General features: G+C 39.3%; 1 protein-coding gene across 7 annotated transcripts in view; it reads right to left on the reverse strand.

Annotated features, from left to right (window-relative positions):
• UBTF (upstream binding transcription factor) overlaps positions 1-21166 on the reverse strand; it is a 37953-nt gene extending 16787 nt beyond the window's left edge. Inside the window, exons 1-10 of one of the 7 annotated variants that reach the window (XM_026717576.2) lie at positions 21062-21166; positions 17348-17500; positions 16568-16743; positions 15081-15164; positions 8615-8770; positions 6707-6771; positions 5368-5488; positions 3457-3567; positions 3024-3157; positions 447-588 (exon numbers count right to left, since the gene is read on the reverse strand). In XM_026717576.2, coding sequence (XP_026573361.1) covers positions 447-588; positions 3024-3157; positions 3457-3567; positions 5368-5488; positions 6707-6771; positions 8615-8770; positions 15081-15164; positions 16568-16743; positions 17348-17405 — 1047 coding nt within the window. In that variant the 5' untranslated portion in view covers positions 17406-17500; positions 21062-21166. Of the gene's footprint in view, positions 1-446; positions 589-3023; positions 3158-3456; positions 3568-5367; positions 5489-6706; positions 6772-8614; positions 8771-15076; positions 15165-16567; positions 16744-17347; positions 17501-19369; positions 19487-20698; positions 20985-21061 lie in introns of those variants that run through there. The other 6 variants (XM_026717578.2, XM_026717577.2, XM_026717579.2 and 3 more) reach the window with 6 other exon arrangements.
• Positions 21167-24828: the final 3662 nt, after the last annotated feature.

Consider the following 24828-nt stretch of genomic DNA (forward strand, 5'->3'; position numbering starts at 1 on the left):
CTTTGAAAGGAGATGACTTTAGGACTGGCACTTTGCTCTACAGCACGTCTGTCTCCCTTCTGCTATTTTTAATTGAAAGAACATTAATCTAGTACGGCAGAGGATTGAGAGGCACTCAAAGGTATGCCTTTTAATAACATCAGGTTAGCCAAGGAATTGGTGAATCACTAGCCCAACTAATTGATTAGATTTTACACATTTTATTTATTTATTTATATTTCATGTAGTAGCATACAGTAGCATACAGAGACAGATGTTTATTTGCCTTCTGAACAAGGGACTAAGCTTCCAAAACCGTGAACAGGATTATCCTATTGCATTTCTGAATGTGGATAAATACAATTCTCTATCAACAGTGGAATAGCCAGCTGACCCAGAAATCAGGAAGTGGATTTTTTTTCCTTCTGGAAAATATTTTTAATACTTGCTCCTCTAGCCCTACTTACCTGATCACACTTTTTGTGGTAGGCATCCTTTTCCTTTTGGGAAAGAAGTTTCCACTGCTGACTGCAGAGCACCATCCGTTCTGTGCTTGGGACATCTTTCATGTTTGCCATCAGCTCAGCACAGTAAAGTGAGTAACTATTTCTAGAATAATAAGTTTCTTTTATGTAATACTGTCCCATTGCATTAGTACTGGGTATACATTATACCAACCAATAGCAATCAAATGCCTGTGACAAAGTTCTGTGATAACTTGGAGATAAATTCCCATTCAGCCACATGTGTTCGCTTTGGGTGGGGATTTTCTTCAATAATTTAAAATAGAGGTGCATAACTTGTAGGGCATTCAAGTCCCCACAAAAGCTTTGAAAAGATGTCAGATCAAAAAGATGTCAGCTAATTAATTAAACAAGAAAACTGCTAAAAATCTAAAGCACATTGCATGGTTAAGTACATTACCTTTTTAATTCATTTTTTTCTAATCCCACTTCAAAAGACTTAAGAGTTTCTAATACGCCACCCATTTAGCACATTTATCTTAAACTGGGAATTAATATTGTAGCTTGGGGAAAAATTTATGACTCTCCAGCTGTTCTTCTGTGACCTTGGAACCTCTGACCATAAATGAAGAAAATGGGTGGTGTGATTTTGAGGTAAAAAACACAAAAATGTTAACATAAGCCTTAATATTGATACCTTTTAAAAATCCAAGTAAAGAGCTCAAAATCCCACAAACTCAAGAAAAGCCATCCCAATTTGCCACATCAGTTCAGCTATAGTGATCTGTAGGCCTTTCCAAACATTCAAGCATACCCCTGCACTTCAAAATCATTTGCCAATCATGAGAAGACAACCTTGGGAACAAGCCACTTGTCAACTAGTGACATCCACCCTCACAACCATCAGATTAACAGAGACAGAGAGAGAGAAAAAGTATTAATTTAATACAAGCTTCTTTGCTTGCATAAAAATCACAACTTGATGGTTTTCCACCCTAACTCAAGGTTGCAATGGTGGTGTTTTTTTTTTTTAGGTGTATTGTTCTCTCTCAGATTTTTGTGGAAGCATTGAGTTGGATCTACCACTGAGAGGTAAATGACAGCTATACAACTACAGGTAAGAGCTGGGGATTAACCTGCAGAAACGCAGCAGGAAAGTGTTACTTCAGCAACATATCCTTCCTACAAACTAGGACTGAATTCCCCAAAACTCCTTGCCTTCACAGCCAAAGAGTTTGGATATGGCAAATTTGTTCAAATAGAATCTCATCTCAGAATAAAGCCGTGGAAGGAAATGAAGAATTGGATGACCTGATGACAAGAAGTAATCTTTATCTAGACCAGTGTTTTTCAACCTTAGCAGTTTGAAGTTGTGTGGAGTTCAACTCCCAGGATTGCCTAGCTAGTGCCTCAATAGTTTGAGAGTAACAGCAGGATAAGAAAAGGAATATCTTATGCTATATTATTCATCATCCTACAACACAAATGATAGTAAACTGTTCTCCTTTTAAATACACAAGGGGTTGTAAATGAAATCTCCATCGTATATGAGAAACAATGGGAAGGAGAATAATTTAGAGAAAATAAACATGGGCTCAAATAAATTCCTAGGGCTTTTAGCCTTCTTCAAACTGCACTGCTGTAAGGATAAGTATTTTGTCCCCTTAATGAAGGCAAGTGCCAGTAGAGTATGTATGAAAAATCTGCAAAATGTTTGACATGATGTTGTCATGCAACATATCTCTTATGTAAAAAGCAGGGCTTGAATCACAACATTGTACCCACCAACTCAACAGTTTTACTTTCTTGCAGATATCAACAAGCACAACATTAGACCTCTGTTGGCAACTGAGGGAAAAATGAGGAGCCATGTTGTTTTTGAAGATAACTTACATCCAGATGCTATACCATATTCTACCTGCAGAGGTCGGACTTTGAAAAGTTTTCTCATTGTACGCTTTTATTATGGTTGAAATGGTCTTTTTATCTTTTTTTCAAGCTTTTATCTTTATTGGTTAAGTTGTATGCCCAAAATTATCATATTTTTGTAAACTATGGTTTTGTGACCTGGTTTTACATGTTCTCATTTCATTGTATGCCACTTACTATTACTGATTAAACTGAAACAGTCAAAGTTCAAATTAAAATGAGTTCTAGGTTCACATCATTTAAACCTGTTCCAAATTATTCCTATAGTCTTTCTTATGGATATTATTTTAGTTGTTGTTGACTTCTTTATGCTGTGAGTTTATACTGTAACAATGACATACAATTACTATTTCTACTACACTGAACTATAACTTCATTAAGCAGGCACGATATATTGAACCACAAAAACCTAATCAGCATTGTCAAAGATAGCAGTTAGTATACTAAAAGACCTAGTTAAATGTGTGGAATGAACAGAGCTAGTATGTGACGTGCTCTGGCAGGGATTTGAGCCTTTTCAGTTCACCTCCAAGTTCATTTTGCCACATTAAATGTAAAGAAGATCCCCATATTTTACAAGTTCTAAGAAATATATGTGAAAATCCTGTAGAAAGGGAAAAAGCCTTCCCAATTATGACCACCCCAACTTACGGAGGGGGCTTGGTGGGTCGCCCATCAAACTTGTCCTTCAGCTGCCTCTCTGCTTTTGTTAGGGTGGACCGTGGTGGTGCCCCCTCCTCAATGTTCATCTCTGGATGCTTCTGTATGTAATCCCGCATCATTTCCTGGAAACAACAAACACGGAGGGTGGTTAACACAATACAGCCAGAAAGTTTGGGGGACAAGCCCTTCCTAGGCTCTAGGGTGATGAGGTGGGCAGAAGAGAACCCATTACTTGACCCTGACCAATTTCAACTCTGGATGAAGCAGAGAGGGTGTTGCTTTGCAACTACCTTCCAGCTTAGTAAAAGGGAGTGGCACCCACAAATCGGCTCTCGGAGCGTGGCTGGGTTGGGCAGCCGCGACAAGGCCGGGCTGAGCATAGGGGGGAGAAGATGAAGGGGAACGGTTGAGTGTTCCCTACCTCATACTCCTTCCGCTGCTCCAGAGCCTTATGAATCCATTTCAGCCTTTTTTTGTCCGAGAGCTGAGACCATTGCTTGCCCAACGCTTCCTTCACCTCCTTCGTGGTGGCCTGAAAAACCCAGGTGGGGAGGGGGAAATAAAAAAAAAAAAATAGGTACAATGGAAAAAAATGGGGGAGGGGACACTGCCCACCCTGGTGGTACAGCAGTGAATTACACTAAACTTTGGGAAAGATGAATTTTCTTTCTGATTTTTTTAAAAGGGTCTTTTTCTTGATCCTGCAAGGAAGCAAAATATAACTTGCTGCATAAGGCATATGCAGAGAGTCTAATGAGAATTCTGAAGAATCTTTATTTTGGAGTTTAAATATATATAAAAAGGGTTTCAGTCCCATGAAGGCCATTTGTAATGGTCCCATGTTTTTGCTCTTTCTATCCTTCTCTTTCTCACCAAAAGAAACATGGAAGACTAAACCTCTGGTCCCGGTGACTGACCCAGATTAGATCCTGCAACATTATCATGGGACATGTATATTTGTCTTCATTCATAAAAGAACTGTCTGAAAAACGGTAATTATGGAAACTTACGTAAACAGTAAGCAAATATTACAAACACTAAGAGCAGTATATCGCACTCACAGTTTTTACATACTTCCAAGAGTATCCCTGCTACACCTCCAACAATGATGGGAGTTAGTGAACCCCCAGGGCTTTTTTTGTAGTGATCTCTCTTTGGCCTCACTTTATTTACCATTCTAACAGAATAGAATTGGAAGGAATCTTGGAGGTCATCTAGTCCAGCTCCCTGCTCAAGTAGGAGACCCTATACCATTTCTGATAAGTGATTGTCAATCTCTTCTTAAAAACATCCAGCGATGGAGCACCCACAGCTTCTGGAGGGAATCCTTTACAAATCTAGCACTTTAGAAGCCATCTGTATGTGTGATCTTTATCATCTTGTAGCCATGAGTTCCATGAATTAACTATACACTGCACGAAAACTATTTGTCTATCCTATATATTTTTCTCATCATCTATTCTAGATGACCTTAAACCTTACAGTTTCAGAAGAGAAAGTAAATCAAAATCTGGCTATGCTTTAAAAGGGCACTTAGGGCTACTTCAAAGAATAACAACCCCCCGCCCAAAAAAAAAAAAAAATAATTAGGCTATTAGAAGAATATCTGAACATTCAATGGCAGTTGGAACTGAAAAAACTATAAAATCCTAGAGTAAGCCACTTGTATTCACTGGCCCAATTTTTGCTTTTATGATGTTGTAAGCCGCTCAGAGTCACCTGACAGTGAGACAAGCGGCATGTACATTTAATAAACAAACAAATATTTGTCAAGATTATATTCCCCAAACTTTAGTTATGTTTCATAGCTTTTTCTTGACGCTTTGGCAGCCCTCTCAGAATCAATTTTACATATTCAGCAGAATCAAAAGACAAAGCTTTTCCTGAGTGTATCATTTCCTGATGTAGCGGTAGATGGGGGAAATGCTTTTATCTGAATGCTTCATTTATTTAAAAAAGCAGGACCCCTCTGTAGATAAAAGAAAACAACATGAAAAAAACATGAAGCTGAACATTTTCATCTGACACACTATGGGTCATATAGCAAAATGGAAGTTTTCCGATAAGAAGAAAATGTTCATGTTTGTGACTAAAACCCCAAATGTAATAACCCAAGGCGGCCTTTACTTTTTCCTCAAATGTAACCCAGAGCCTCAGTTGATCAAAAATTAAGACACAGCTTTATACCTAATCCCCCCGCCCCCACTTTCAGAAACAGCCTTCGACCTCCCTCTCTCCCTCTGTTTCCACTGCTTTCTAACTGTGCTGTCTTTCTTTATTCATGCCTCCCATGCCACCTTCACCTCAAACTTATAAAGGTAGAGCTACTTACATCAGGTCGGACTTTCAGGTAGATCTTCTTCTCGTGTGTATACCAGAGCTGTTGGGGGGTCTTGGGTTTTTCTGGGATATCAGATTTCTTGGCATTCTGAATGAGATCAGGATGGTCTTCCCTTCAGGATAACAGGGGATGGAAAATGTAAGGCATCACCATACTGGAATTAACAAAACACACTTTCATATAAACCTCTCTAAGGCCCTATATACCAGTCCCCACTCTTGAATGCCAAGAAATCTCCAGACTGCGGGATCAATCTGCCCATAAGAGAATTTTATTTTCTCTCCATAAAAAAATATTCCCTCATAATCCTCCAAGCTTCAAACACGAGCAAAGAAAGGTCTTCAGACATAACACCAACATTTGACCTTAGCACAAAATTCTGAAACCTTCTAACACTTTAAGAGCAAGATGGGGACATGGTAAAAAGTGTGAGGGAAAAGGCTGTACCCACTGCCTACCCAGACATTTCTGGAGAATAAGGATACGAGTTTCTGGGTTGAATAAAAACATTTCACACACATACAGACACACACACACACACCAATCTACCAGCTGGAAATGAATGCCAGCAAGAAAGAGGACGAAATTAAACAAATAGATAACAAAATGATCAACAGCAATCAACCCAGCAACTGTTATGCTAGATAACGGGACAAATTTTCTACCCAATCCCTTATCAAGAAACATTCTGTAGATATAAACGCTCATTGCATCCATTGTTTTTGTTTGGTTTTCTTCTCCTAGAAGCCAAAATTTTAATTACACACTACACAGCAGGAAAGGCAGTTCTCTTCAAATTTTGGGAAGATGATAACGATTGTGTATTGTAGAAAATCTGGCTGGTCTACATTTTCCTTTCTCAATTTTTTTTTCTCCTCAGATGTTGTGGTCTACAGCTTCCCTAAGTGCATATGATCACTTATGTGCATATGTCTGGGAATGAAGTGAATTATAGCATAACATCTTGGGATTCAACATATCTCAAGCTGGGAACAGCTGCCTAGGTAGATATTTGATTTAAGTCAACATTTGATTAGATGAGTGCTTGAAATGTTCACAGAGACAATTCTACCTGCCTTATACACATATAAATTTACAGACTTAGTTATTCTATTTCTAGTTTTAAAAAAACGAAGTGGGTTCCTGTGCTATAAAGAAACCTAGCAGTACTTATTCTTTCTACTCTCTCCTCGCCATCTTCTAATCAAAGCAGCTTTCACTGTAAAGTTCAGGAAAACCTCCACTGGATGTGTGCAACTGAAGTCTATAGCTGAGAAGCCTTAAAGTGCTCATGGACACAAGCAAGGCATTGTTGCTTAAGATCTCTTACCTAAATCTTGCCAGATTCCGCTCAAAATCTTGTTTCTCTCGTTGGAAATCCTGAATATACTTCATCTAAAAAACAGGGAGAAGAGGAAAAATACTCCACCGCTGCTATTTATATATGAGGTAGCCAGCTGTCATACGCAAGCCCTCTCATTGGGGAAAGAACTGCCTTGAGTCTTTAAGAGCGGTGGTTAGAAATGCAGCAGTTCAGGTTAAATTTGCCAACTGCCAGCAGTTCAATTCTCACCGGCTCAAGATTGACTCAGCCTTCCATTCTTTCGAGGTCAGTAAAATGAGGATCCAGATTGTTAGGGACAATATACTGACTCTTACTTAGAGAGGCTACAAAGCACTGTGAAGTGGTATGTAAGTCTGAGTGCTATTATATTGAATATCTACTTCCTAATTCTATGTTCTGAAATTGCAGATAACTTGGTGCGCGTGTGTGTTTGCACAAGATGCCCATCAAGTCTTCCACGGGGCTATTCTTTATCTCTGGAAATGACATGAGAAGCTCAATTTCTTGGCATGCAGAACTAAAGCATCTGGGACTCTTCTTAGCTCAGAGCTAAGAACTGTAAAAATTTGAAATGCTCTTCTACTCAGCAATCTTTGTCTCCAGCTTGCAAGACCCTTAAACGTTAAGTTTTGGCACATTTGCATACAACAGAATGTTATCTTGCTTCCCACTTAGTTTTGCAGAAAGTCAGATATTTTGCAGCCTATTTTTAGAAGTCTCTGTAGTAATAGGGCCAAAAATATTTTCCCCCTTTAGGACAGGGGTCCCCAACCCTCAGGCAGCATCCTTGTATTAGGCTGCAGCCTGTTGGGAACTGGGCTGCATAAGTAGAGGGTATGTGTGCAAGCTTGCCTCTGCACAGATCCCCTCTTCCCTCACCTGCAGAAAGGCTGGGGACCACTGCTTCAGGATTTCTTTTTTGTACATGTGTAATTCTGTTTTGGCAAGTGTCCAAAGTTATGACAGATCTACAGAGTTCTGATGGCCATACTCCTCTATGTGGTTATGTGACTGTATTATGGGCATTTGGCAACCAGTTGACATTTACGACCCTTTGCAGTGTCCTGCACCACCACAATTTTCAGTAGCTTTTGCCAGTTTCCAGCAAAAAAATGTCCGTAAGATAAAATGGATTTAACAACTGCAGTGGTCACTTAATGACTGCTGCATCTGCTTAATGACCACTGCAAAAAAGGTCATAAAATCAAGTGCACTCATGTAGTGACCCATTTAATGACTGCCACAACTTTAAAATATAATTTGGGGCTCAATTACAGTGTCAAGGACTACCTATATAGGGCAATATTAATAGGCAAGAGTCACCTTGAAGATGCTTAGACAACTATTTCACACTTGAAACCCTGCCACCCAGAAATAACTAAGTAGTATACCAGCTGATTTTGGAAATGTGGAACTCACCATGTTATAAAAAGTTAAAATTGCTCACTAAATGTCAGTGGCAATTCAGCAGACAAGAAGTCAAGTTCCTTTAGTTACTTTGAGAGAAAGGCATATAAACATGCCCTTCACAAGGGAAGCATCCAGTTTTAAGCTCAAGATCCTAATAATCTGAAGCTAAATAACAGTCTAAAGAATTGTTCTATTAAAATTCACTTTGCTGTTTGTTATTAAAGGTAGCACATTCACAGAGCACTTGAGAAAGGGAATATTCTTTTTTGCAGAAGGCACACAATACATAATTCTTAGGTATTAAGTTCCCCAAGGGGGAAATAATAGCTTTTTTTTCCCTTTCATTCGTTTCCTTTTTTTTGCTTTTGTCTGGTTTTGCTAGAAGCACCAATAAAAAGGGGCTTGCTGTTGGTAGGCAAAACTGCTTCTGGAATTATGCCATTCCTGATACTCCTCACCACATTCTAAGTATGTACTGCTCACCTTTTTCTTTTCAGGGAGTTCCTTATATTTTTTTGAGAGAATCTTGGTTAGGTCCAGGTTACTCATCTCTGGATGTAGCTTAGCATATTTTGCTCGCTTTTCCATGAAGAAACGGAAATACGGAGTCAAAGGTTTTTTGGGGAAGTCAGGATGCTTCTGAATGGGGCAGGAGATAAGTAAAGAAATATTTTGAGATGAACTCTTTCCACAAAAAATGGAAAAAATTAGGAGTTTACTTAATCTTCTTACTCTGTTTTGTTTATAACATTTGTTTGCTGTGCCAAGTATCTGGAATAAGGTGATAGCATATTTAAGTAACACATGTAATTGAATTCAACCATGAAACTCCACTAATCTTATGTAAGCTTTATTTTAGCTTAGCATCTCTATCTGATGAGACATAAAAATGGAGCTACTTCTCAAGACATATAAATACTTAAATTGGTTATCTATTTTGCCATTACTGTTTATTACTGTTTTAAACTACTTGTTCCTACCCTGAAGATTAACTTTGTAAGGCCAGCATTGAAGCTTATCACAGTCCTCCCAACCATACATCTCTCTGTGGGCTGGAATTCTAATTTCCCAGAATTCCCAATCACTTTCCAACACAAGCATCAAGACAAGGAAAGCCCACTCTACATTTTCTGCCACAACTTGCCTTCAACTTGTACCTTTAATTCCTAGTTATTATTGTGAGATATTACTATTATTCATTACCAGTACTTTTCTCTCCTTTCATTCAAGAGTGCAATACACACATGAACTCTACTGTATATGTAGTGTTCTCTCCTCTGTTTTCCTACCACAAGAACATAATGAGGTAAGTTAGCCTGAGAGAGTGACTGGCCCAAAACCTCCATGTAAAGCATGTAGCATCTCCAACTGTAGAAAGACCAAGATCCAATCAGTTAGCAATATTAAACTAAATAAACAAATCATCCTGGCATAACATTTTTTTTACATTCAAAATGCAGCACTATAAACCTAAAGGCATAACTAGAATCTTGAGTTTAACTTTTATTATTAGCAACAGTGTTAGAAATTGAAAAAGTGTTTTGTTAAAGTATAAAGGGCTTGTGCCTTTAAAAAAAAATCATACAACATATTAATAGAAAAATATTTATAGCTCAGGTTGAACTGAGGGGCCCTTGATTCTCGAGCTTGGTAGTTTTCTTGCAGATATTTCATTCCCATCACCAGGTAACATCCGCAGTCTGACTGATGTTACTTAGTCTGGTAATGAATCATCTGCAAGAAAACCAAATTTAAACAGCACCAAAGATCCCAAATACAATATATTTCATTACTTTAGAAGCTTCAGTGAACATTGTAACAATTAGGGGGGTATTAATTTTAATACCTGTTAATAACTATGCTACTAGTCAATCTTTCTTTTAAAAAGATTGGGGTAGGTATGGGGAATTAGTTTTCTATAAACCTTTCACAAAAATAAAGAAACCTGTAGTCTTCCAGGTAATACTGACATATAGTATGATAAAACTGACTTTAAACTGCTACTTCAGAGATATTTGCGGAAAAGGCAGCTGACTTTGCAATGAAGTGGTGCGGATGAGTGGCAGCTCCGTGAAGTCCTGCTGATTTCTTCACTCTACGGAGACTCTACGGAGCAGAAAGTCACCCTGGAGGGGTGATGAAGGTAGAGAGCATGCTTTGGTGGCCATGAGGAGAGTGCAATCTCCTTGATTAACCTGAAGGAAACCCCTTGATCCAGACAAAAGAAAGAATGGACATCATGGCTGAACTGAAGCTGATCTTGTAATAACATGCTCAATCTGGGTAAGAATTATTCTAATTTCTGCAGTGGGAGTTTTCCTAATATCCCCCCCCCCCCTGGAAAGTGGGATTTAACAGAGAAAATTAGCAGCGATTAACGACCTGAAACGACTGTAAGATAGGGTAAAGAAAGAAAAGATATTGCAGCTAAAAGTAACTTTACAAGTAAAGGACAGATTGGATTGGTTAGCTCTGTGAAAACTAAAATTGTCTCAAATGTCTGGACTTCTTACTACCTCCTCAATTTGAAAAACTTTGGGAAACTATTGGAAAACAAACTTATTCGGAGACATTTTGATTGCAGTAAAAATGGAGGAGGGAGGGAATTTAACAGTGACACCTGCTGGCCAAAAAGGTAAACTAAAGCTGGAAAAAGTGGATGAAGGGAAAGTGGTCTAATAGAGGGATTGTCTGAACTGCTCTAATATTGGTTGTCTTATTGAGGTATAACGGGGACAGTGGGATTCTGATTGATTACTGAGTTAAATTTTAAATTAACTAAAATAAGGCAAAATGGGCTTACAAGGGGGAACAATATCTTATTATTATTCAAGGTATGTAGGGAATGATGACAAGGAACCATAGGGAGATAAAAAGAAATGATACATGATATGATTAAGAGACCAGAAAACTATGACCAAAAGACATTGAACAACAAACAGGAAAGTCCAGGAAATAGAAAATAAAATAGAAAGAATAGAGGAATGGACAAGGGGGGGGAAACCGACAAACAATACAAAAAAATAAAAAAATAGGAGATAGTTAAAGCTGAAATAAAGCTATGCTGTGAGAAATCAATAGTTAGAAGGGGATACCACTGAAAGGTGTATGGAAGATCCAAAAGAAAGAAGCAGCAACAGAAATAGAAGAAATACTTAGATTGAATATGAATGAGATAAGATACAAGATTACATTGGAAGAGTATGGGAGACATGCCAAGAAGTCAACAAGAGTTCAAATCGGAAAACAGGCAAGAGTTGAGAGATAAATGCAGAATATTGTTTAACACAGAAACTATATCTTCAAGAATTAGCACTAAGATAGAAATTAGAAATTGGGAGATCACCTTTTTGATTTGGGAACTATTCTATAGTAGAAATAATGGCAGAAGAATAATGGCATTATTCTGCCAAATAATGGCAGAAATCTGGATAGGTAAACATAGATGCCTAATGAATAGAGAATAACTAAGATAAGTAAACATTAGGATTATTTGACAGTTAATTGGCTATAATTGTGATGTCAACTTGATGTTTATAGTTGTTTGATAGTATTAATGGACTATAGAGAAAAACAAATAGAGGGCCTAAAATACAATGTAAAATTCATAAAAAGGATAAGTGAAGATGAATATATTGAGAATAACAGTTATCACTATTGTATGTATAAGGTTTATTACCAGTATGTAATTAAGAGTATAGAGATTGCACCCAGATGGTATACTGTTACTATGAATAATGAAATCCTATATATAACCAAGAAAATTGTACAATAAAAAGTATCAATGTGTGATGTATAACAAAGGAAAAGTACAAGAAAATATTTGGGGAGAGGAAGAGATCTTTGCAATTTACAGGTTATTTAACATAGCCTTTGTTCCAATTGTTCACATATATTTGCACATCAATGCCTATTCAACATCTGATTGCATCTTTTGATAAGCTTTGCCTGTTGGCCAAAGGAAGACACTCCTATTTTAGAAGGCTTTATTTCATACTCATTCTCAAGCAAGCAAAGGCGGAAGGAGCTACGGCCAACTTAAAATCTTTCCCATTGCCTACTGCTGAATAACACACCTTAATTTGCCTTATCTTTCCTGCCAGTAGCTTTTTTTTAAACATATCCCTACAAAGTATACCATATTTGTTTGGTATAATGGCTGTCATAGGGTCCACTGATTGATTATAATTCTACACATGGACGCTCATTGCTTTGGAAGTTTGAGTTTTAAAATAGTATATCTTGTCTGTTTTGTTATAAGAATAGGTCTTCCAAATTTGACTTTCATTTTTGTTATTTCCAATTAGGGATTCCTGCTATTGGATACCTTTGTTTATTTGTTAATTACTGGCCGCTAATATACTCGCTGTAAGATTATATATATTAAGGCTTTTTTTTAAAAAAAAACATAAACCTTTTAAAATACTTTTTTCTACTTTTCCTTTTTTTATGACTGTTTTTTTGCTTCTTTCTGTAGTTATCAGTAGTTATCACAATATTGTATTTTACTTGCCACCCACTCTACTATTAAAAAAAGTGGGAAAATATAAGAAACATATTAAATAATCCAAGTATTGCAAGATAAATTATTTTGTTAAGTTCAGACCTTCAAGGCAGTATGTCCCACTTATATGGCCAGAAAAAGGAAATAGCATCACAAAGAAAAAAAAATCTTTACATTTTGGGGGGGCTTTAGCTTTGTCACCTGGAAAAAGAACAGCCCTCAACTAAACAGCAAATACATATTTTCTTCTGACCGCTGTACTTTTTAATTAAACATTATAGCTTTTTAATGTTTGATATACAAGGCTATATAAGGTTGTAAGTGCTGTAAAAATCAAGCTGAAAACCAGCAGAGCCATGTATGCAAAACACTAGGGATGTAGCTGTCTGGACATATTAGTTCATTTCCAGAATTTATTCCCAAAAATTATCAAAAAGTTTCAACCACAACATGGTTTGCTACATGTAAGAATGATTTAGAAAGAGAACACACAGAAAAGAAATGTGTATGTGTGCGAGGAGGAGGTCTTTCAAATGATGCATCAGAAAACTCAACTGAAAAGTACAAGTCTCTCTTCTAAAACAAGCCTTTGCCCTTATGGCCACTGCAGTATCTCCAAGGTCATATGGTCGTAACTCATGTGCTTGGCAATTATCATGTATTTATGAGGGATGCAGCATCCTTGGGACACATGATCACCATTCTCAATCTTTCCAGTTACCTTTCAATAGCAAACTGAATGGGAGAAGTCAGCTTTGCTTAATGACAACGATTCATTTAACAATTGGAAGTGATTTGCTTAAAAACCTGGCAAAAAAAGTTGTAAAATTAGGTGCAGCTTACTTAACAGGCACCTTGCTTAGCAATAGCAATTCTTGACCAAACTGATCGTAAGTTAAGGACTTCTTGTTCAGATTCAATTTTTTTCATGGTTCGGACAATTTCAATCTTCCAAGTCACAGAGAATTTCTTTGGTTTTTTGTTTGTTTTTCTGTAATATAACATAGAATGAAGGTAGATTCCCCATCCAGATTTCATCTGACAATTATTTGTAAACTCTACAGTTAGACAATGTAATAATGTCTGCAAATACCCACACAAGAAACAGTATGCGCTGGCTAGGGTAGCAAGATTACTCAAATCAAGTTTAGCCTGTCCTCAGAGACCCATCATCATGTTTATTCATTCTGCACAAATCAATATTTTGGATTTTGAACAAGGAATGAAAGCATAAATATCTTCAGCAGAATGTTGAACAATTCGGCTACATTCCAAATAGGTGGCAGAAATACCTTCTCTTCATCGTCCACCGATTAGAAAAATGGATTGTGCACAGACATAAGTTGTAATTCATCATGCAAATTGTTACAAGGAAGAGGAGAGATCTCACTAGTTTTAATGTGCATAATGGAGCAAGACTAACAGCATCTGATTGTGGAGAAAATCCCAGGGCAATGTAATTGTTTTTTTTCCCTATGATTTGCATTCGTGAATGACCAGTTTGATTCTAAGTCCGTTTTAATAATTAAGATGCTTGTTGTCATAACTGTAATATTTCTTTTTTGGCACACACTTTGGGATAAGTCATTTTCAATGTTTCACATTCTAAGAGTAAGTCTATTAAAAGTCATTTGTGTTTGTTTCTATCTTTAATTGAGAAATAAACGGAACCCTTTTCCTACCTTGTAATAGTTAATAAACTATATTCAAAAACTGTATGATAGTGGTGTGATCTGGAATCACTTGACCTACCTGATGAACGTGTGACTCTCAATGTCAGATCATCCATTTTTACCAGTACTGTACAATTAATAATTTACTATTTAATACTTATGTTTTAATCAATACAAAACAGCCACTGTGTTGATATATGGTATTTGGAATTATGCACCCACTAAGGAACTCTGTAAATTTTCTCCCATTTTCCTGAATTGAATTGATCAATATTTATTAGAAAAACTTTCACCTAAAATACAAATATACAATTAGGTATATCCATCTGCACATGTAAAGTTGGGGATACAGTTGTTAAGGTGTTTGATGAAGACCCAGGAGGCCTAGAAAGCTCAATGGATAACTCTAGGTCAGTTACTATCTGTCAGCCCAAAACACTAGACAGAATTGTGGTGGAAAAAGGAGTGTCACATGATCCACCTTGAGTCTCTGGAGGGAAGGGAAGATATAAATCTAACAAGTAAATAAACTCTGCTGAGAAAATTATGGATAAATCCAAGGAGTGGGATATGTTACCAATTATGACTTCCTGTAATCCATTATTAAAATAAGGGATAACCAGAAAAAAGAAAATGGACGCTAAACTGAGTCTTAAGAAATACGTAAATCACAATTTTGTGCCATTTGGGGGAAGGCAATAATTGATTCAAAAGAAAGTTCTTTTATTGTTGTCGTTGTTATTATTATTTCCTCCTTGAAGCCAACACCTACCTTCAGTTTTTTGCCTTTGTATGGATTTTTCACATGTTCTTCAGCATCCATTATCAATTCTGTTAAGGTCCGGAACTTTCTCACCTGCAGGAATAAGTAGAAAATAGATGTAGTGAAGTAAGAAGTGAGACAAGAGAATAGTGGTATGAGTATTTTGAAAGCTGCTAGTTTAAACTGATAAATCAAAATCAATTATTTGCTGTATGATTCAATTGACAAGTAGGGTCTTTTGTCAAGCTATTTGTGTAAATTTAAGCAGAAACTAGTAATAGTAAAAAGAGTACTGTCCTGCCAATGGAATAATTCTTTTTCTTTTGTTTTACTGAACTGAAATGTATTCCTGCCTTTCATTTCCAAAAAAACCTACACCTATGCTGAGATTATCAGAACACTAAATTTACCATGCCCATTTGTCATGCAGGCAACTGAACAATAGATAGGTCTAATAATTACATTGGGAATTTGGAGGGACTATTGATCGATATTCTGTGTTGCAGCTAACATGCAGCTGCTGATAACATATATTAATTAAACCAATGCAAACTTTCCCAAAGTGATGTCCTCAATATACATTCACAACCATAAAGCTGATTGCATATTCTAAGAATGGCAGCTTGCAATGCATCTGGAAAATTTAGTACTGTTAACTGGGAAAACAAGAACTAAAATTTGTTTTAAACCATAATTCCTCATTCAAATCACCAGTAAACCCACATTTTTAACCAGTGAAACTCAGTTTAGCAGTCCCCCTAACCATTCAATGAAAAATGAGGAGAGGGAAATTTGATGTATGGTTAATTTTTGTTGAGGCTTATTCACATGCAGGGGTTGGGTGGGGGAGTGGGACTCTTTGAGGTTTGATGAACTTTTACAATCCCATCTAGCATTCCCTGCTAATAAGATAGCAACGGAGTTGTAGCTCCTCCAATTTTCCTTAGCTTACTGAGCCCTGCTCTATATCATGGTTCAACATGCAGTCAAATTTGATCAGTCACCATCTCTATTAGTAATAGCAGTGTATTTTTGTACAGTTTCAAATTTAACAAGGCAATCCTCTGCCATTCTAACAGCAAGCCTCAGCCTTATCTCCAGGCAATTCAGTACAAAATTGTAGCCTGAATACAGTAAAGCAGTCAAGACTAATAAGACAGCTCACATGAGCCAAATAAAGACAGAATAGGGGTGCCTTGATTGGAGGAGAGAAAGAAAAGAAACATTGTTTTAGAGGTTTGAGAATATATAAGTTATTGAAAGAGCTTCTGAGACATAAATGAGACATAGGTAAACAGCACTAAAAACTCTGCCATTTATAAAATTTATTGGCTGCTCATCTTACCATATAGTAATTCTTGCCATTACACTGGAACTGTTACTGGATCAAATACTCAAATTAAATTAACCAATACAGCACATTTGCAAGGCAAATCATCATATGTAAAGCATCATTTCAGGTCAGTCCTCTTTGAGCTCAGAAAGCAATTGATTACCTCATTGGAGATCTCAATCCATTTAATCTTGCACATATCACCAGAGAAGTCTTTGAAGGCCACTTTGTCCCAGTCCAAATGGGATTCTGTGGTTTTGAACTTGCTGCCATCATTGGAGGGCAGGTTATTTTTCATACACTCCAAGAGGGTCAGCATGTCTTCCTGGGTCCAACGGTCTGGAGGAAAAGCAAAAAGGGGGAAAAAACATATTATGCAAGAATTTCATATATGTTTCTGAGGACTTATTATCAAATTAGTGCTCTTCAAATGTTCTGGCACAGCAATCTAACACCCTTTAAGGTCAGCATAGTCTTTCGAATTTTGGGAGTTATAAAAGAAAATGATAAATTATTACAGGCAGCACAGAAACAACTTGCTGATGGGCAGCCTTGAGATGTATTCATGGTTAACCACGAACAAGGTCAGTGTTTTCTAAATGCGGACAAGAATAGAATGGCCAACGAGATGAAGTTGCTGTTAAAGCCAGCAAAATAATATTACATCTTGTGTCATCATAGCAAATATCTGAGAAAGTATCATACATTTTAAAAGTTTTTCTTCCACATGTTATCTATTAGCAACAGTATTTAGCTCTGTTTTGATATTTTTTAATGAAATTAGCTAAGCATCTTTAAAAATCAATAAGTAATTTTATTTAAATATCAATATATTTAAAAATCAGTAAATGAAGTTGAATATTTCAAGAAGTGGCAGCTGTGAACATGATTCTGCATAATTTTCTACTGCAGTGTTAGCTTTTCCGGGAGCACTCCTTCTCACCTTGATTTTTGGGGGCCGTCATTTCTAAATCAGTTGGACTATCTGCTTCTCCGTTCATCCTCCACCTCTCAGACCCAAGGGTGACACCTCCCGGGTCTCCCCCTTCCAGCTCCTTGTCTTCCCCCTTCACGGTGGCGTCAATCAATTTTCACCCTGAAAAAGACAAACTGGAATAAGGATCTCTGCTTACCAGGCTACCTTCACAAAGAGGTAAAAGAGCTGATGTCACAAACATGGGAGTTTGGGTTAGTAACTCCTGGAAATTAATACAAGAATTAAACAATTTTTGAACCTATAACCTGTGAGCTACTCATAAATTCAAGAGTAAATGGGAACTGAAAGAGAAGACAGGTACCCACAATGTATAGCTGAAAAGTTTTCTATGAAGTTGAGGAAGTTACTAGTGGCCTAAGATTGCTACAGGAACAGCTTAGAATTCTCTCTTCAGTAAACTGATATGGCACTTTATTTAGCCATAAGGGACGATTCAAATTCAATAAATAAATACATTCTAAGGAGCAAGGTTTGGTGGAATCTGCTTTCCTAGAAAAAAACACACCCAATGATGCAGGTGAGGAAAGCTGCTTCAAGCAGGCGAGGAAGAAAACTAAAACAGAAGTGGAGGAGTGTTGGCACTTTACAGTAAAGGAACCCGGGTGGGGAGCACAAAAATCAAGGGAATTTGGCCAGCTAATGTAGTCATGATCTGTAGCCACAGAGAACACTGGAACAGTTAAGCCAAACCCGCCTCACAGCTAAATCAGAGAATAGAAAGATATTCGGAGAAAGATTCCATCTGTAAGCATAGAAGCAATAATAAAATTAATAAAATACTTTCAGGTATTATAACTGAAAAGAAAAAAAAAGACTGAGAGCCTTGGTATCAAAGCAGAATTATTGCGATTGAGAAATCGCCAGCATTAATGAAGGGAGAAAAAGCTAGGGATCGGACTCGATCTCCAGGCGAAAGAAATGAGAAAGCGGAGACGTTCTTGGAGCAGCCAGCGGAGAATGCAGTACGAAGGCACAAGGTGGGCGGAGTAAAGGCGAATCGGGCGGGAGGGTGGAGAGGAGGCAGGCCAGGCAAAGAGGAGGGATCTGCGGACCTCTCTTCTCTCCCTCCCCTTTCACCAGCTCTTCAGAGGCCGCACCATCGCCAGCCAATCTCCGTTGCCGCCTTCCTGCAGCAGCAGAAGCGCGACTGCTGCTGCTTACCACCCTCCCCCTCTTCGCCTGTCTCCAGGCAGGCGGGAGAGCCGAGCCGAACCGACGGAGCTGGTGGTGCAGCTGCTTCTGCTTCGCCTCCTTCCCCCCGCCTCCTTCCTCTCCGCACGCCCTGCGGGCGCCACCGAAGGGGAAATCTAGCCGCCGCCGCCACCTCGCTTGCCTGATTTCGCTCCCACCCCATTTTTTTCAACCCCTGCTCGGGCTCCAGCCTCCTGGCCCCGTTCCTTCGTTCCTCCCCGCCTTGATTCTCGAAGACGAGAAAGTCAGGGTTTCGCTACGATCTCGCCCCCGTCGGCCCTCGACATTGCCAGCGTTCCTCGCCAACCATCTTCAGTCGACCTTCCAGGGAGGGGGAACATTGAGATCGACGGATTCCAGGATCTTTTCCCTCCTTCCGCAGGATTTCGCTCCCTTCTCATTCGTTTTACTGGATTTCTACGGGATTTATTCAAGATCTACACATACACACAACGTGCGTTAACAGATCACCCTCGGTTCCCCGCGGAATCCTCCCTACGAAAATAATCCTAAGGAAACCAGCTCGTTTCCCAAGTGCAGCATTTCCCTTCACTAGAAGATCCCTTCCTTTATCTCAATAAATAAGACTCGCATCCCAGCCCAAGCCACGATCCCTAAAGAAGGCAGCTTTCGATACAGTAAATCGTTCGTTTATCCCCCTTCGGAAAATCTAGCGGGGAAGGCGAGCTCCCGCTTTGTTCCCCGTCGATCGGGCGGACGGTGAAAGCTTTGCCTGCCACTAAAGAAAGAACTTCGGTTCCCCCCAAACCCCTGTACCAGAGCGCGAAGCAGCGGATCCCGCTTCGTCGGCCGGGAGCCAGGCGCCGAAGTGCCCAGCGTGTTGCAGAAGAAAGGGGAGCAGCAAGCGAGTTCCGCGTCTCTCTTCTCTCCGTCGGTGTAACCTCGCTGAGGCGGTTAATAAGGATGAGACAAGCCCGCCTCGTTGTGGCGGCGGCAGTCGCGAGTGGGGAGGAGCAGGAGCCGGAGAGCCGCTGCAGCAGCAGCCCCATCGGAGCCGCTGGTGGAAGGGGGGCGGGGATGGTTGGCTGGCGGGAGGGAGAAATGAATGCCCGGCTGGGGGCGTCCAGGCAGAGCCGAGGGAGGGCAGCACGTCCTGGCTGCGGCAGCTACTGCCGCCGCCGCCGCCTCCTCCTTTCCCTCTACCAGCGCCCAGACCCCCGGGAGCGCCTCCCCCTGTGTGCCTAGGGCGCAGGGGAAATCGGCGACTCAAACCCCGTTAACTCGATTCTCCACACCCAACCGCAACTGGGGTCCCCCGAAAAAAATGATCGTCGAGAGCAGGGGAGGGACACCGATCTCTTCGCCTGCATGGAACCACCCTTCGCGCTGGCTCCAACCGGTCGACGGTCGAAAAAGCCATTCTGGTGCCCGATCTCGCCAAGACCGTCCAACGCGGTAGAAGCGAGGGAAAGTAATAGGAATCCACCGCGGCAGATTCCGTAAAAACTGAGGCGAAATGTTTTGCACGTAATTTATAAAGCCAGGGTGCATCAATTGTGGAAAGGCGGGGAAAAAAAACCAAGACTCTTCCTCCGCCGCATTTGGTTTCTTTCACGGTGCAGGCGACGGGGGAAAAGCTTACAAGACGACGGCTTGTTTCCACCGCTTTTTTCCCTTCACGCCTGGCAGCGCCCTTTTGGTTCTAAAAGCAGCTCAGGCGGGAGCAGGAAAAGAGATCGGATCTCTGCGCCACAGCCTGCACCGCCTAGTTTTTCCATCTACCTCCGCCGCGACTCAACGGCGACAGGGGCAGCCACCGCCTTCCGATCTCGCCCTTCTATGGGTCGAATGCCGCGGCGCGGCCTATCTAGAAGGCGGCCGGAAGAGAGGAAAGGGCCCCCGATTCGATTGTCTCTGCCAAGGCTCCGATCGGATTCCTTGGAGAAAATGCAACCCCAAACGCGTTTGCAAAAATATATTTACATGCTATTTTAAAGTATCAGTTGATAGATAAGGTGACATTAATATACCCGAACTCTCTAAAATGTGCTTGAAAAAAGGGAATATTAAAATTCAAAATGTTATTTCGTTCTTTTAATATATGCGTCCCGAAAAATTTGTTTGAACCCTTTTTTTTAACCTTACCGAGGAAATTGAGATGCTGGGCAGAAAAAGCAGCAACGGGTGTTGGTTGTGGTGGTAGTGCCGCCGCCGCCTGCGTCCCAGCCTGGCTGCGCTGCTTCACCGCCGGAGCCGAGGAGGTAACAAAAGCGCCTCCCTCCAGCCCAGATGGTGGAGTACAACGTCGGGCGAATGGCGAGCTCCACATGCGCTCGTACTGCCGCAAAGCCAGCCCCGGCTGTAGGCAGCGGCGCCTCGGATCGTGCCTGCTTCCCCCCCTCCCCCTGATCCGTCTTTGCCTACCCGCCCTTCTTTGCAACGGGGGCTCCATCCTGGAGTCGATCTGAGGGGAGATTTTTTTAGTCCCCTTCTACATCTGCAACCTACCTGCAGATCGGAAGGACTTTGGAGAAAAGCTCCCCCCTTTTCCCCCTCTTCTTTCCTGGGCTTGCTTTAGCTGGGAAGCGTTGGTTGAATGCTCGCCAGCTCTGCAGCGCTGGCCCCGGGCGTGGACTCGCTCCAGTCCCCGCAGAGAGCTCGCACTTCCCCCGCCTCCATCTCTCTGCTTTTTTCTTCCAATCAGCCGGTCTCTTCGGCTCCCGGATCCTTAGGCAACCTTACAGACCTTCTTCACAAGTCCCCATTTTTCCCAGCTGCTCCCTAGATGGGATTGATAAAAAGGAAACATGTTTCCAGAGCTTCGTCTCGCTTTCTCTGTTTAATCTCACCAGGTTGTGGGTCTATCTTTCCCGATTCTGGAGTGTGTATGTGTGTATGTTTTTATTGCTCTTTGCTTTTGCAACACTGTAGTCAAACGAGGAGGGAGGAGGGGAAAGGAAAAGAGAGAGAGGAGGGGAGAAAACGCTTACATTTGCTACAAATCCTCTTCGTTTGGCATTTGTAAAACGAGCACAAATCACACGCACTCGATTTTAATTCCTCCTGCGACCTCCCCTTTCTTCATCTCCTTTTCAAAAGATCGTATCGAAAGAACCAGGGAGGGGAGAATTTCAAAATTACAACCCGGAGAGCGCTAGCTGCTGCAACGCCATCAGATTATTTCTGAGGAAGACATATTTTGGCAACAATCGAGCTTTTTTTTTCCAATGTCCCATTTGCCTTATAAACAACGGGGGCGGGAAGGGAAGGCTGTAACTCCTTGTGTCCCGTCGGATTTTATTGACAATTGGTTTGGGATTGAAGTCTAAATCATTGCGTGAAAATGACATTCGTGTAGATTTTAGTCAAAAGCCGAGCTTTTCCTCCCCCACTCCCTTTTCGCTCTCTCTCTCTTTTTTTAAATCCATTTTTCTCCAGCTCCACCTTGTTGTTAAGGGCGTCATCTTCTATAGAGCCAATCACCTTCTTCTGGAGTTGCCTGTCAAATTAAAGCCGATTCTAATACGCAAACGCGACTTTTATAGACCTGCCAAAATGCAATTAGAAATTATGAGGGAGGGGAGGGGACCGAGGATTGGGAGATAAGCTAAAAATAGTGAATGGGTTGCCTGTACATACAAACAAGCAAAGATGAACCAGCGTACGTTTGCTTATTTTCTCTTTGTGCTTTGCCAGTTGAAAGAAATGGAAAATATTTCGCCAGGCCTTGCTCTCCTTCCTCTCCACCATATAGAGGTCATTTCAATATGTATGTGCGGATATGGGGAGAGGGGGAAGGGAATCCTACAGCACCAAAATAAAGGAATCATATTTATGAGTGAAATGAAACAACTCATGAAGTAGAGCTATTATTCCCTATCATCCACATTATAGACTTTACATGCATTTGGAAAAACACCATTTTAGGTTTCAAACAATTTTAATATTTTGAGGGATTGAATTTCTTCCTCTGCAATGAGGATTGTATATTTTCTCTTTTGGCTTTTTACAATTGTTGGAACTGAAATTTGAGAAATTTTAAGTATCTTCATATCTTAGTTTTGTAGTTATTATGTGGACATATACTTGCAAGAGCTAAATATCTATTTAGTAGAATGATATGATATAAAAATGTTTATTACATATATGAAAAAGAAAACAATAAAAGTAAGAATTACATCCATGAAATTATAAATGGATTTTCTTAAGTTTTACATGGTGTTTACATTGATACACTAGACTAGAAGACATTTGCTCGTGATGTCAAACCACAGTTCACATCCGTCTCCATAAGAGTACTATTGCAGTTTCAGACTGCATGTCTCTGTGTGCCTGTGTATATATGTATGAATATATATCCCATTTTTTTAAAAAAAACCTTAAAATAGTTTACAATAAAAATTAAAATAATGATTTAAAATAATTAAACATATATTAAAGCATTTTATAAAATTTGTAGAATAAAATACAAAACTAAATAGCAAATCCATTATAAAGTAGAAGCTGTAATAGGGAAAATCATCATACCAGTAGCAGGTTATATTTTGCCTATTTAAGGAGGACAGTTACCTGTTGCAAAAGAAAGGGATACTATCAACAAATCACAGGTCATATGTGATTCCATGGATAAAGAACACAATTCTAGATGTAGTAGTGTTTTGCCAACCTGGAGCACAAATAAAGAATCTAAAATATGAATTATCATGATTTTCATGGATTTTAAACAATCCAAAAGTCAGCAAAATAATACTGGCTGCTTCTGTTTTCATTTATAACATATTTTGTATTCCTATGCTGGAAAATTGTGTCCAAAGTACAGATACACATAGATCTTCACAATTCTGTATGACACTTGTCTGAAACCATTGTCTATATTGACAGGTGCCAGCACTTTTTGAAGCTGTCACAATACCAAAATACCTGTTCCAAGAACAAATCCTTGTCAACTCTTAATATAATTACACTGCTCTAATTCAAAATTCAGAAAAACCACAGATCACAGAAGTAATGTATCTGTTTATTTTTGACAATGCTATGATGCAGAACATAATGTAGAAATTAGCTATTTTTATTCACTTAAAGCTATGTCAGATTACAAGAAGAATCATAAAAATTATGGTTTGGTTATTTAGGGTGGTATCTTTAGAAAAAAAACATAGATTTAAGCATGGGTATTTACAAAAGGATTTTTTTGTTTATGATGATAAACCATATCTTTATACTTCATTTTGGAACCTCTGTTGCCATAACCATGACTCCTAATTCTTCCTAATGTTCAGGTATTTGGGCCTGAGGAGCAAATAAAAAATTATTCTCTTGATTGTCCTTGTACAACTTATGGATGTGGTTGCAATTTGTTATTTGATCATCATTGTGAGTCTTTATTTGCAGTATCCATTCTATAAACTCAGAGGATTTATGACGTTTTTCCATTATTGGGACACTCTGAAATGCAAGATTCTTCAAACTGTGAGGATCTGCAGTGATCCATATCTGGCTTTTAATCAAGATGACTCCATGAAATACATAATCTACTCTTTGTGTGGTGATGTGTAATTTTAATTTGTTCCTGAATTAAACATAATGATGATTTGACTTTTCTATTGATCTGATTTTTTTTCTATAGTGTAAAAATAACTAGATGGTTTTTCTGGTTTGTATGGGAACATACTGATGAACTAAAATTAGTCTGTAGGTCTACTGTAAAAAGTTAATATCCTGAATTTTGAATTACATTGTAACAATATATTGTGAATAGTTTATTTTATGCATGGAGGATGTTTGATAGAAGCTTCAGTTGGTTCTGATGGATCAATGGATTATATTTCATAATCAATGTTTTCACACTTTAATAGTATCTAATACTTTAAAAGTATTTGATAACGTTTGTTCTTCCCAGTTGGGATTTTGGGAATTACAGCTCTACCGAAATGGAAGCCATACATAGGAGTGATGGAAGGCTAAATTAGTAGATGAATCACAAAAATTATATCCTTGGTGACTTTGTGAGCAGCACATTCTAAGAATACATATGTAATCAAGCTAAAGTATGGGGCACTCTAGTTGCAATTAATATTGTTGGAGGCAATTGAATTAAAATGCTTGGCTTTATCAAGATTGAGCATCCATGTTTATGGTCTAATCTAGAAATGTACCCAAATGATATTTTCAAGGGGAAGTATACTCAGTGGAGGTTAGGTCTCCACTTCCACTAATTCTCAGATTCATTCCATTGAACAAGAGTTAGTAGTATGCATGCTACCAGGCAATTCTCA

This window comes from Pseudonaja textilis, chromosome Z (genome assembly GCF_049901715.1).
Source record: "Pseudonaja textilis isolate UNSWEBS1 chromosome Z, rPseTex1.2, whole genome shotgun sequence".
Lineage (NCBI taxonomy): Eukaryota > Metazoa > Chordata > Lepidosauria > Squamata > Elapidae > Pseudonaja > Pseudonaja textilis.